Source organism: Platalea leucorodia, assembly GCF_965183815.1.
Source record: "Platalea leucorodia genome assembly, chromosome: 4".
Classification (NCBI taxonomy): domain Eukaryota; kingdom Metazoa; phylum Chordata; class Aves; order Pelecaniformes; family Threskiornithidae; genus Platalea; species Platalea leucorodia.
In genome coordinates this window covers 89,520,338-89,534,265 of record NC_138826.1, presented here as the reverse complement: position 1 = coordinate 89,534,265, position 13,928 = coordinate 89,520,338, and the positions used below count along the sequence as shown (strand labels likewise).

The window sequence follows — 13,928 nt, the reverse complement described above, 5'->3', positions numbered from 1 at the left end:
TCCAGGAATTTAAAAGAACATAAAAGAAAATATTTTAGGACCTTTCATTCTGCAGCTTTAAGTGGCAGTATAAGCTTAATTGTTCTGATTAGACAACTTAAGAGAAAAGGTGATTAGAAAAATAAAGACTCAAAGTTACTCTGTCTCTGTTCCCTTCCCCCTCTACCCCCCTCACAATCTAACAAGAAGCAGGATTAGATTTGCAATTAACTTCAGGATGAAATGCGAAAATTTGTTACCTAGTGAAGAAATTGCCTTATAACAAACATTTCTCACATTGGCAGCTTTTTTTTGCCGAGTGGTCAGATTATAGGTAAACATTTTGAAAAGCTGATTTTCTTTTATGTTCATCTTAATCAGATTAAGTTTCAGTTTAAAAGACAACCTACGACATGCTAAGAAAAGCTGCATAAAGCGTCTGTCAGAGAATGGGATGCATTGCTGCAGGAAGGTTATGCCCACTTAAGAAGTTCTGCGCCATTTGCTGCCTGTGCAGACAGCATCAATGGTTATGCACAGCAGAAGCTGCAAGTCAAAAGCTCTGGGGTGAACATGTTTATAGAATTTGGGTTGCATTGTACAAAAGAAAACAGCTCTGGTTAGGGGAGGGGGAGGCAGCTGCACAAGCAAAAATATAAAGGTAAAGGGTAGGTACCAAGAGAGTCATGTTTCTCAAACACAGACGCCTGTCAGCCTTGTCCTGTGGAGAGGGGTTAAAGCTTTTAAATGAATTGGTGTGATTAGTGCAACTTAAAAGAAAAGAAGGAGGAAATAAAATGAATGTAAACCAAACCAAAACCATTATATTTCTCTATAATTGGAAAGAAAGGTTAAGATTGTTCTACCTCTAGTTCCCTCAGAATTCCTGACTGGCCACAGGTCTCTAAATCCTCCAGAGCCTGAGACCAGAAATTTTCCTCCTGGTCAGCCTCGGTGTTATCATGGGTACCTGCGAAGCTAGATTTACAATGAGAGGTTAAAAAAATGTGGACTTTTTTTCCCTCGAAAAATATATTTTACACACGTGCCTTGCCACAGATTGCAACTTGAATGACAGAACGTTACGGTAGGTAGGCAGGAGGGTGGGGAAGAGTCGCTGATCAGGAGAGGCTGGATGAACATGCAGAGCACATGACAGACAAGTCTTCTCATAACCTGGCAGTCGCTAGCAGCTGGCAGGATCTGAGCAGCGAGTTACTCGGTAAGGAGATAAATGGATTCCAAGAACAATTCAATGCGCATTTTTACTGGATTGAAACTGGAACCTCCCTATGAAAATTAATGAATCAACCAGTGGCTGTGTGCAGAGCTGCTCTGTGTAGCAAATATTTGCAATAAAACATTTCAACCTCACAGACTTCTCCCAGGGAATATGAAAAGAGCCCTCACTTTTGCACACAGCATTTTGCAAAAGAGGGATGGTGGTGCTTTTTACCTGATTCCTTCAGCCTAAGCTGCATTTATCATTATCAGTTTAAGCCCACATGACTGCCATCATATAAACTGCTCCACTCATTTCATACACAAACACAGAGAAACTTTCAGGGATGCAACTGTCTTGCACGGAGACTTAGGTCTCTGGTGGTTTATAAACGCACCCAAGCCTAATTACTGACACTCTGGAGCAAGATGTTGGTGACAGTGATGCTTAGGAAAGTTGCCCAGCAAAAGCGGTCTGATAAAAAATGCCACCTGTGGACTGCAGCAACACAGCCCAAAGCAGCACCATTACAGTGCATGTGTGTGTGTGGGGAGGAAGCAGGGGTTTTTTGCTGTCTTAGCAAGGGGAATCAGCTCAATGAAGGTTCACACAAGCGTCAGAGCTGCTGTACGGGAGGGGGCTGGTTATGCGAAAGGCACAGGGCAAGGACGAGGTAGGAATGAATGAGAATTCACCCTTTTGGCGGCAGCTGTTACTTTGGAGCAGCTGCCCATGGACTGCAGCTAGTGGTGCTTAACAGCACATAAACAGAGCAAACACTATTATGGAAGCATCTGAGGCCTTGCTTGACAATGAATTACTGAGAATAGCGTGAATGTAACACTGTTAACAGGATAGCTTTTAAATAGGAGAATTGCCCAGCACAACAGATGACAGCTCAAATGCTTCACACACATGATACTCTGCCTCAGAGATGCTTTCTTACAGTTATAATCAGTCAAGCAGACAATGCTCAGCCATTTCAATCTCTTATTGCAATGATTCTCCATCTAGCATCAGGGTCTCTTCTAAGATATTGCAATAGATACAGCAATGGTGACAATACCTACTCAGATCACAGCTGCAATTCCTCCCAGGCAAGATAAGAAAGTATTTAAAACATGATTTTAGAAAGATCCTTGACTTCTGAAATTAGCTCTTTCAAAAAACCTAAGTAGTTGTTTTAAGAGCCAATGCTGAACACGGACTAATTTATCCATTACAATACCTTTCTTTATATTGCATACTAATACTATAATATAAAATGGAACTTGAGTTAATGAACAGGATTATTTGAGGCAATTGTCTGCGACAGCAAAGACTGGATTTCCTAGAACCGGGGGTCCATTCCTTCTCCAGCTTCTGTGAAATCTGAAATCATGATGCCTATACTTCTGGACCTGTTTTTAGCTGAAGCAATTCCTTTTTCTGCCCTCACCTCCTCTTTTGCCTTTTCTCTGAGTCTTGTCTCCTGCTCTGTGAAATGCTCAACTTTTGCATCTCCATTACAGCCACGTGAATGAACTGATTTGTAGCTGAGCTACTGCACCAGAAAAAAAAAAAAGAGGTACCAAAAAAATTTCTTGTCTAGATAGCTTTTTTCTATGAAACCTGATAGTTTGATTTTATGTCATGTGAAGTATTGTTTGACCTATAATGAATATATTTGGTTTTCTGATGCTTATTCAAAGAGCCATCAGAAATTTAGATACATAAAAATGCTGAAGGAGAGGTAGTGGGACAGATATGAAGACACAGGTGCCTATAATTTGGTTCTTATTGCCATATGAAAGACAAAAGATTTTTTTTTTTTTTAAAATTCAGGAGGTGATAGGATGCTCTAGGATCTGGCAGACTCATTCCTGTAAGTATTGTTTTGATGTGCAAAAAATTTTCCCTGGAGCAGGAACTGTAACTACCTGCCAGCGACAGGTAGACACCAGGCTACAGAACGGTTTAAGCTCTCTAGTTTCATTTGCTTGCCAACTGAAATTTCATTGTCACTCAACAGCATGTTAATGACGTGTGTTCTGCTTTTACTTTGTTTTTCTCCTTTTTCTCATTTCAACTGTTCCCCCCCTCCCTGCCCCAGCCCAGCTGGATCTCACTCCTGCGCACTCTTTGTTCTCCTACCTGGAAGTATTCCACTCTTCCAGCTGTCCCCCACCTTTCCTTTGCCCGCCAGAGGCAACTTTCCACATCTTGCTCTCTTTCTTCATGCTCCTGATGCTTTCTCCCCCCGATCTTTCTACAGAAGTTTGCTTTAAATGGTTTTCTTGATTCTCTCCCAATGTCTCCGTCTCCTTCTGTTGCCACATATTCTTGGAAGCTGTGCTACACAAAATAAAGGTAAGAAAAAATTACTTTTTAGTGTTAGAGAAGAAGATAAGATGCTTAGCTAGAGGCAGAGAAGAGGTGGTTTTCTGGGGATCTCTCTAACAGGCTGGAAGAACAGACATGCCCTTCTCCAGTACTCCAGCACTTGGTATAAGAACACCATCGGGTGTGGCATAATCCATTTTACAGATACAGGGTTAAAATAATCATTATTTTAATTTGTGCCATATCTCTCAGGTGTAAGTCACATTGACAAGAAGAACAAGATTCTTTATTGTGCATACTTGCTGTTGAACAGTGCTTTAAAATAGTAGTAGAATACATGCTTTTCATTTAGAAGATTCTGTATTTTACAATCCAGCTTCCCAGTTCACTGCTCATCAACTTTTTCAGTCTATTACTTATGTAACTGCAGAACAGTAGGTGTTCTGGGATCTATGGCTGCATCTCATCTGAGAAACAAAAGATGGGCTTTAACTGTGGATAAAGGTGCTGCTAGTAAATTAAAGATACTAATTTATCAAGAATGGGAGGTATGAATAAAACTATGGTCATTTCCTTTAATAAATATTGCCCACTACTAGCCTATGAAAACTTTTAGTATGCTTCTGACAAGTAGGGACCAAAGGAGCTGGATACGGACTGAGAGTTCAGCCTTGCCCAGATCTTAGCTGTCATCTTGCCAGACTTGTCTCCACTGGGTAATCCCTTGTATCAGAGGATTCTACAGCTTCCTCATGAGGGGAAGAGGAGGGGCAGGCGCTGATCTCTTCTCCCTGGCGACCAACGATAGGACCCGAGGGAATGGCAGGAAGATATGCCAGGGGAGGTTTCGGTTGGACATTAGGAAAAAGTTCTTCTCCCAGAGGGTGGTGGAGCACTGGAACAGGCTCCCCCCCCGGGAGGCAGTCATGGCGTCAAGCCTGATAATATTCAAGAAGCATTTGGACAACGCCCTCAGACATATGGTGTGATTTTTAGGGTTGTCCTATGCAGGGACAGGAGTTGGACTCGATGATCCTTGTGGGTCCCTTCCAACTCAGGACATTCTATGATTCTATGATTTGTCATTCAGATTCTGAAAAGCAGCATTGGCATCTAAGCCTTGCCTTGATTTGCATTTCAAAGGTAAGAGACTGGACCTTATAGATTTACTTCTCCAGTATGTTTATACAGGAACCAGAAAGGTTTTCTTTAGTACTAAACCTGAATTTCTCAGACTGGGATTTCAGGCTCATTGTGCTACTACATCAAGAAACTGTATTTCTATTGAAGGACGTGCGTGTCTTCAAGTCCTGAGGATGGGTACAAAGAGCACAGAATCCTTCTAACTGTGATGTCTGTCTTCCCTTGTCTGAGGAAAAACTGTTCTTTGGCAGGAATTACCCAAGTCTCTGCAGTGGTTCCACTGCCGGATCGTCCTTAGAATAGGGAATAAGAGACTTTTGGGTCTTTCACTATCTCCAAGCATTGTCAGCTAAGCATTTTTCCCTCAGGAAGTTCTTTTGCCTGCAGAGAAATTCATTGAAAAGGAGATTTACTTCTCAGAAGAGGAGGAGTGAATGCATGACAAACTACCATAGCTTTGGACGACACACTTCTACCTGGATCACTTTGTTCTCCTACTGAATCACTGCAGATGTCTCAAGCGTTTATGGAAAACGACTAATTTCTCCTTCTTCGCCCAAACCAAAATGAAGAATTTTCATGGAAGACAAAAGATTAACATACCAGTTGTCTTTAGCCACTTTATTTGTAGGTTGATTTTTGTGGAGTGCAAAACAGAGCAGGTTTTTTCTGAAGCTCACCCAGGGGTATGCCCTAATTTTTTTGTTTGTTTATTGTTAAGAGATAAATGCTGTGGGTTTTTTTGTCTGAAGTAACTCAATAAATATATGTCTCGGTTTTGGCATCATAATCTTCCATAAATGTCGCTAATCTACCCTAATAAGTTTCACAAAGTATAAATACTATATCTCACATTTGAAGGAAGAGCTGTTACAGCTGCATTAGAAAAACATAATTTCATTCCAGACAGTAAGTGTTTGTTTTTGAGGCACTGCTGCAGCTGCAAATCAGAAAACAGAAACTTGTATGGGAACTTACCTGCTTGCTGTAGGTCGGTCCCATTCATCATCACTCAGCCCTGTATCATGAAATGGGTGGTTTCGTGGTTTGCTTGGAGGGGACAAACTAGTCTGTTTAGGACTCCTCCATTCGTAGGCATTGAAGTTGTATCCTGAAGCCTGATAGCTGTGTCCTAGAACGACGAATGATATATTCACGGCACTGTGTATGTTGTAATGACAGAAAAGCCCATCTCTGAAGCTGGGTTCTCTAGAACTTGGATGTGGACTCATGATGGCTACCTTTTTTTTTTTCCAGTAGTAGTCAGATTATTTATGACAAATTATGCCTGGAATTAGGTGTGCTCTAGAGTTTCTCCTGTGAAAGTCCATTGAAAGCAAAGTCTTAAATATATCTAACACTGTTCTCCTACTGTTTTATGTCTCAGCTGCTTCTGATGTTTAGTTCTAGACATCTTCACAATTTATCAGTTTCCAATTTGACATCGTACATTGAATACTAGTAAGTAAATCATGAGTGTTATGGATGTGTTAAATATGTGTTAACGTGGTCATGTGCGACATGCCCAAAATTAAACCTAAGCTATTAAGAAAACTGTGCTTCCGACCTATTGAAAAAAGAGTTTGCAAGGATGCATTAAAAAAAACCCATCAACTTGACTTTTCAGACGACGAGCAAGAAAGTTTTTTCTTCCTCCTGGTAACTTTCTCAAATTTGGAAGCAATGTAGCCAAAAATTAGCGACATATTAGTGTCAATTATGCACAATACTACCAATCTGCAGAATGGCTACCTAGATGCAAAAGTTGGCACAGTGCAGAGGCTCTCAAGTGATGAGAGTAATGCCAGAACAGGAAGGAGGGAGGCTGTCTCGGGACTGCTGAGGCAAGGACTTTATGCCCTGCACAAAGGCCAACATGGCAATCTCTGTACCATGCCCCTTTGTGGAAGCAGGGCTTGCGCTTAGCAGAGCTACCGCTTTTTGCTAGGTCTCCGAGAGCTGAGAAAAGGCCCGTCTCACGATGGGCGCACATGCCCGGGACCAATATACACCCTTGGAAAGCTCATCTTGCAAAAGGTGATTTCCCTATCAGCCATTTCCAAATATCTCAAGGCTGCGTAAGTGGTATCAGACAGCCTTTATATCTGAACAGTTTATTTCTGGGTGCTTTTATCATACAAGCAATGTTGGTATTAGTTCAATAATATTTCTTTAACTGAATTAAGTGTAATTTGAATTCCAAGTAGGAACCAGACAGTCTGGCTTCCAAGTGATGTATCAAGAAGAACACATGGATCGACTTGTCACAAGCTGATGCTGATCTGGTAAGCAAAATCCATTACAGTAGAGCTGCTATATATATATTTCATCTTGACATATTCCTCTTCTAGCTCTATAGTTGGCGTTTTCTGATGTGCATATTGGATTAGGAAGTTCTGTTTTGTTGATGACTAACAAATATCACTGCTGTCACCTCTCTAAAGAGGGCAATTTGCTTCCATAAATTAGTCTAGACCTGTCTCCCTCAAATCCCATGTAACTACAGAGTTGTGTGCATTTTCCAGCTAATTGGCAGACATTAACATACTCCCAGATTCTAGGAAGGGTTTTGGTCGTAAAAATGTGACTCCTGTGTGGGGAAGGCTCCAGATTAGTAAGGCAGACACATTAGACAAAGGTACAAAATGGGGTATTAATTCAAGGAGAGAAAAGACTGCTCACCAGCATTAAATTAGTAACTAATCGGATAAAACATTATCTGGTGCTCCAGAAACATTCCCCAAACTCCTCGATTTGCTTAGCCTGTGCTTATGCCAAGAAAGGTTTGGAGAGAAGCCAAACTCAACTTGACAGGTCAAGACAGAATGAACTTTAATAGAAATGTGGGTCATATTAGTACCACAGCAAGGGATGAGGTGCACATCTGATTACACTCAGGCTGTTTAGCAGAAGTGCCATGTATCCAGCCGAGTCTGGGCTGATTTTTTCAAGGGAGTTAGAAAAAACCCTGTTTTGAGATACTGGTTTAGTTTTGGCATGGCGTTTGAATGATCAGGACTTAGGAAAGCAGTCTGGGCCTCAATCCTTTCCACAGTTGGAACAATTTGCTCCAAATATCATCAATTTACCTAGGAAATGAGAACTATCATTTTGGCACCTTTTCAGCAATACTTCTCCTTAGAACTTAAAAATATCAGGAGAAAATCTAACATGATTTATTTTGATAAACTGACTAGAACAGTTAAAAATAGAAAAAGGGACAAATTCATCCCAACTCTAACTCCAGTGAAATACAAATTATACGGCAGGGTTTAGCCCAGTACATTGAGTACTAAATAAAATGTTATAAGTAACAGTAAATTAAAAGTAAAATGTAGGATACAGGAGTTACAATTGAATGTACTGAGACTGTCTTGTTTAAAGTAAGTTGATGACAAATATATGCAGTAAGGCTAAGAAATACTTAAAAATTAAGGAACAGAAAAAAATGGCCACTAGTAGTGACATCAGCTACTTCTTGATCTCAAGTAGCTCAGCAGGTTTCAAAGGAAACGTTCTGCTTTCCAGAAGAAACTGCCAGTGTTATCATCGAGTAGAAAGATTAGAGAATAGCAATGAAAGTAATCAGCACAGAACTTCAGTCTACATGGGAAATCTGTTGGGCAAAGCTCAGTTTCAGTTCTCTGTTTGAGGGTACAAAACAACTGCCCGGGAGCTCCTGAGAAGCAAGAGAAAGAAACAGAGAAATAAAATTGAAAGAATGCGTGCAACCACAGCAAGCGAGAAAAAATTATTTGAGGTAATGATCTAACTGTCCAAATACCTGCCACGTAGTGGGAATACCTGCTTTACTCTGAAATAAACATTTTAAAGAGAGTTAAATAAAACACTGAAGCTGTGTGGAAGTTATTTTTCTTGTTATCTAGAATATTACAAGATGTCTGTATCCGTCACTACCTAAACAAATGTGCCTTACAAATTAAAATGAGATTATTTGAAAATCCTATATAAAACAATAGTCAAACAGAAGTAGAAAATGTAGTGTTGAGGAAAATCATGTCTTTGAATACAACGGTTATTTTTGAGGGCTGAAAGTTAGATGTTAATGCTGCAGGAATGAGGAAGAAGCAGAAGATTTACAAATCATAAGCAATGCCTAATGTTCCCCCTTCAGCGGTTTATAATAAATCTGTTGTCAGTTAAAAATTACTGCATATGGGCATCAAATTCATGAACATCTTCAGTGTGTTCTCTGCCTTGCATTGATCTGTATTCGAAGGAAAAACTCATTTAGTTGTGGATGAGCTATGGACCGGGCTATTCAGATGTCAGTAAAGCTAACAAAAACCTGTTAATGTATTGATAAATGCTTCATAACACATCACACTGTCATGAAAGAATGAATCTGAGGCCAGCCAAGTGTAAGAAATCATGCTGCCTGGCAAGGTGTGGGGTCATAATGAGACACCGGCACATTACAAAGTACAAGGTTTAAAGTTGGTACAGATAAAGTTCTCTTTAAGGCAAAGGAAGGTCAACCATGAAGGCAATAATTTCTACTTTAAATGTCAGTTGCATTCTTGATAGTACCTTGATTTCCAAAGCTGGTGTCAATACCAGAGCCATCCCACGACTCTACTGCGCTGTCAACACTTGGGACTGTAGTGGAATAGATGTCTGAAAGTTTGCCAGACTTCTGTGCAGCAGAGGTTTCATCTTCAGCATCACTCAGTTCGCTTAAGTGACCCACAGGGACAGAAAATTTCTTAGGACTGGTAGCTGAATAGGATTATAAAAATAAAAAAAAAAGAGGGTGGTAGTCATTGCTTTACTGCAGTGCTAAGAATATGCTTTTTACTACTGACACGACTTTTTTCCAGGGATGGCCTAAATGCTTGTTAATCTGTAACAACACACGCATTAAAGACCCTTGGCCAGACTCACCATCTGTCTGCTTCTTGATTTTCAAGGTGACAGTTTCTCCTGCCATCTGTAATAAATGAATGGCTTCACTCAAAGGTTTTCCTTTCAGACTGCTACTGTTTATTGCTAGGATTCTGTCTCCTATGTGAATTGCCCCAGTCCTACAATAAGAGAGAGAAGTAAAACATTGAGGAGCATAAAAAGCAACAAAGGCAATTTCTTTGCATATCTGGAGCATGAAAGTCTCATCTCCTTTTCTTTCTTTCATTTTGCTTTTATAGCTGTGTTACAGAGCACTTCTTTTGTGTTTTGACGCTTAAAGCAAGTCACCTTTGTTGTAGTGACAATAGCAGAGCTGAGGCATGGAGATGTGGATTTCTATGTTACTGCGGTAGTTGAGTTAATCACCTATGGATGATATTCTTTGCAGCCCACCTGTTTAAGGGCAATCTCAGACAGCTCAGTAAGTTCTGAAACGAGTCAGGTTTCTAGAAGTCTCACAACATAACGGATAATGGCAGTTTGAGCAAGTAACCAGCTATTTCACCAGTGTGGCTTTCAGGATGGATCGTATCAAGATAAGAAAATAAATTGTCTTTGTGTAAATGCACTGTTTGCTCTGGCTGTGCACAGTATCATGTTTTGTGTGCTTTAAGTTCTCCCTGAAACCACCACCAAAGGTACCAACTGCAACGACTCTACCTATCTTAGAAATAACAGGCGATAGAAAACCTTAGCATTTTCATTATTCACTATCCATCACTTACCATGAGGAGCATTTCTGCTCCTCGGATAATGCCTGCTATGGTGTATGTAAGTGCACATACAGATGCAGTGTGTGTATACGACAAGTGGCAGATAAGTATACGGTAAGTTCAGATAAACTTAGACACATGAAGTGCTTTCCTTACCTATTGTACTATACAAGGCTATTGCTTTTAAAAGGCTGCTAAAACCTTCCTGTGACTGAGCAGTTTGATTGACTAGTCTTTCCTAGGTGATTTATAATAAGGACCACAGTGCTCTGCTCTGTCTTGTATAGTATGTGCAAGAACATACTGTTAAGGTACTGCTCATGCTCCTGAACTTGGCAATGAACAAAAAACAACAGCAAAAAGATTATAAACTCAGATTTGGAGAATTATATAAAAAAATAAATTGTTAAACCATGAAAATTAGCGTGTTCAGGTAAACAAAATAAATCTTCATTTTGACAAAAAGAACGCTTAAAAATAATTTGCTTTCCAATTTACCTTTCAGCTAATCCTCCTTTTGTAAGGCTGGAAATGATTATGGGATCAAAGGGCTCTTCAGTACCAGAGATTGTAATTCCGAGAGGCCCACCATAGCGCTTGAGCTCAACAGTATAAATAATTGCTCCAGAGCTCTCTTGTTCATCTGCAATAAATGCCAAGGGGATGCAATTGGTTTCTTATGAAAGAAGGAATGAAAAAAATAGCACATTCAGTCTAGTGACTGGTAACCAAACAACATTTTCAAAGGATTACATTTCAGATACGCTGCTTAATCATATTCTACTGTATTATTTTGAAAAGAAAAAAATCTCTCTTGTGCAATTTCTTTTTTATTGCCAAAACATGATTACATTGCAGTTAATAGAAAAACTCCCTTTGTTCTATTTATTATTACTCTGTTTAAAATCTTTCTATCTTCTTTCCTATTAAAATACAACTTCAGGCTATTTTGTTACAGAATCACAGAATGGTTGAGGTTGGAAGGGACCTCTGGAGGTCACCTGGTCCAACCCCCCTGCTCAAGCAAGGCTACCAGGATCAGGTTGCCCAGGACTGTGTGCAAATGGCTTTTGAATACCTCCAAGGATGGAGGCTCCACAGCAGCTCAGGGCAACCTGTGTCAGTGCTCGGTCATCCTCACAGTAAAGAAGTGTTTCCTGATGTTCAGGAAGAACCTCCTGTGTTTCAGTTTGTGTCCATTGCCTCTTGTCCTGGCACTGGGCACCACTGATGGGAGCCTGACTCCATCTGCTCTACATCCCCCCTTCAGATATTTATATACATTGATAAGATCCCCCCTGAGCCTTCTCTTCTCCAGGCTGAATGGTCCCAGCTCTCTCAGCCCTTCCTCATAGGAGAGATGCTCTCGCCCCTTCATCATCTTTGTGGCCCTTCGCTGGACCTGCTCCACTATGTCCATGTCTCTCTGATATTGGGGAGCCCAGGACGGGACCCAGCACTCCAGGTGTGGCCTCACCAGTGCTGAGCAGAGGGGAAGGATCACCCCCCTCGACCTGCTGGCAGTGCCCTGCCTGATGCAGCTGTTGGCCGCCTTTGCCGCAAGGGCACACTATTAGAGAAAAGACAAGTTACTACTATTGTATAAATACTGGTACTCATCTGTTTCTTGAACTGAATGGAAGGTATTTAGAATAAAAGGTAATTCAAAAGCTTTAAAACCAAACTTCCTTACAAGAATTGTGGGAAAAGTCAAAAGTCATGATAAGATGAGCAGCTGTCTTACTAAGAGTACCTGAAATATATCCCGTGTTTTGATGGACAAGTTTTAAGCTTTTCTAACAGAATCAAAAATAGCTTCTGAATTCTGAATCATCAACTAAGTTGAATAATAACTCCATTAGATTTGATTTCATTATATTGCATGAAGTCATTTGCATTATTTTGAAATTTTAGTGTCACCAAACAATCCTCAGAAATGGAGAAGAATTCATCACTGGGTAAGCTTAAATACAATGTATTTTCCTCAAACAATACCCAACAGGCGTTGCAGCAACAAGAAAGGCTCCTGTATACTCCTTATACAGTGCATGTTTTTTACATATTATCAAAAAGATACCACAGCAGGAGAGCAATCAACTGTAGTATCTTTCAGATGTGAAGGGATATTTTAAAATTTAAAATGCCAGATTTCTCCTCAGATCAAAATAATAAATGCTCCCTTGCCCATCTTATGATATTGGTATTCAGCCAGGATGTCTGGCCTGGCGGGCAACTTTTCCTAGATCTGTGGGTAATGACATTTTGAACGGCTCACCGAGTGTGGAAAATGTCTAGGATGCACATTCCGTAAATGTTACTAGAAGTAACCTGAGACAAGTTAGAAAATTCAAATGTTCCCATTTCTGTTCCTGTAGATAGAAAAACTTTAAAAGGAAAAAAGATCCCTTCATCCCTAGCAAAGGTTCAAAGAGTTGCTTTCTTCTAATGCTGAACATGGTACTTAAGCAGAGCTGGAGGAACACTAATATCTTTGGAGCTACTTTGTTCCTTCCCAATTTGCAGAAAATTTAACCCTTTGGCCTCCCTCCACCCCAACTCCCCCCTATTTCCCCCTTGCTATCCACATAAAGAAAGTAGTACAAGTATAGAATCAAAGGAGAGAAGAATTAGTGGTGTTTATTCAGCAAAGAATACTGGGATTTTCATGCCTAGTGTTGGCCTTGTATTCCTACTTGGGGCGTTATCATCAGTGTTTTGGCTCAGTTCACATCAACTGTGCTTTATATCTGACTTGCTCTTTCCAGAAGCACCCAACTCCCAAGACCCCACTGGAAGCCTCTGGCCGGCATACAGTGGGCTAGCACGTAAGCTGCCGCTGCACAGCAGAAGAGTGGCAGCTCTTGCTTGCTTGCTAGAGCATTTATGGAACGACGACAAATCCTCTGGGATCTAATGCTGGTAACATTTACACAGGTGTGGCACTGACACGGTACAAGACTTCAAATGAAGGATGAGAAGTAATCCACCAAGCTAATTCAAAATGCAATAGCCAGTATTTCCTAAGGGTCGACACAATACTGATGCCTCTCTGCTATCAACGGTAAGTGAATACGTTATTAATCATACAGCAGCCCTGCCACATGAGAGTTGGAAGTTTATAGATCTTAGTGAATGACTGGAGACTGGTCCATTATGTCTGTGTTCTGGTTAGCCCTAGTTAAGAAAATTAATGGCAGAACGCAACAAATGTCAAACCGCTACACTCTTCAGTGCTCTCTCCAGGCAGCAGCAGTGTGAGCTAGCCAAGAACATGGCATGCATGTGGCCCGAATTCACAATGAAGGCCAGTTTTGCCATGAAAGTAAAGAACTCTGATATCCAAAAAAGGGTGGTAGCCATTAGGTTAATCAGGAGATAAAACTGTCCTCAGTTTGGGAAGCTGGCAGGAAAAAAAAAGAAAAGAGAAAAACTGCTGAAAACATACTTCCATCTGGGGAGGAAATATAATCAAACTACTATGTTTTCGGGTCTCATGTTTTTGAGATTTTCCTTCTTTCTTTTCTTGTGATGCAATTGTGGATAGTTCTTGGAAACCGCATTTAATGAAAGCAGACCCTCTGTGCTGCAGCACCTCTGCTCTGCCCACTAGTCCCTTGCTCTTC

The 13,928-nt window shown here is 40.6% G+C and overlaps 1 protein-coding gene across 11 annotated transcripts in view; it reads right to left on the bottom strand.

The window, feature by feature from the left end:
* GRIP1 (glutamate receptor interacting protein 1) overlaps window positions 1–13,928 on the bottom strand; it is a gene marked incomplete at its 5' end in the record, with an annotated part of 332,803 nt that overhangs the window by 10,947 nt on the left and 307,928 nt on the right. For 6 of the 11 annotated variants that reach the window (XM_082308369.1, XM_082308360.1, XM_082308365.1 and 3 more), the window contains 6 exons: window positions 656–700; window positions 846–957; window positions 5,645–5,798; window positions 9,218–9,399; window positions 9,556–9,711; window positions 10,804–10,948. In XM_082308369.1, coding sequence (XP_082164495.1) covers window positions 656–700; window positions 846–957; window positions 5,645–5,798; window positions 9,218–9,399; window positions 9,556–9,711; window positions 10,804–10,948 — 794 coding nt within the window. The remainder of the gene's footprint in view (window positions 1–655; window positions 701–845; window positions 958–5,644; window positions 5,799–9,217; window positions 9,400–9,555; window positions 9,712–10,803; window positions 10,949–13,928) is intronic. The other 5 variants (XM_082308362.1, XM_082308367.1, XM_082308368.1 and 2 more) reach the window with 1 other exon arrangement.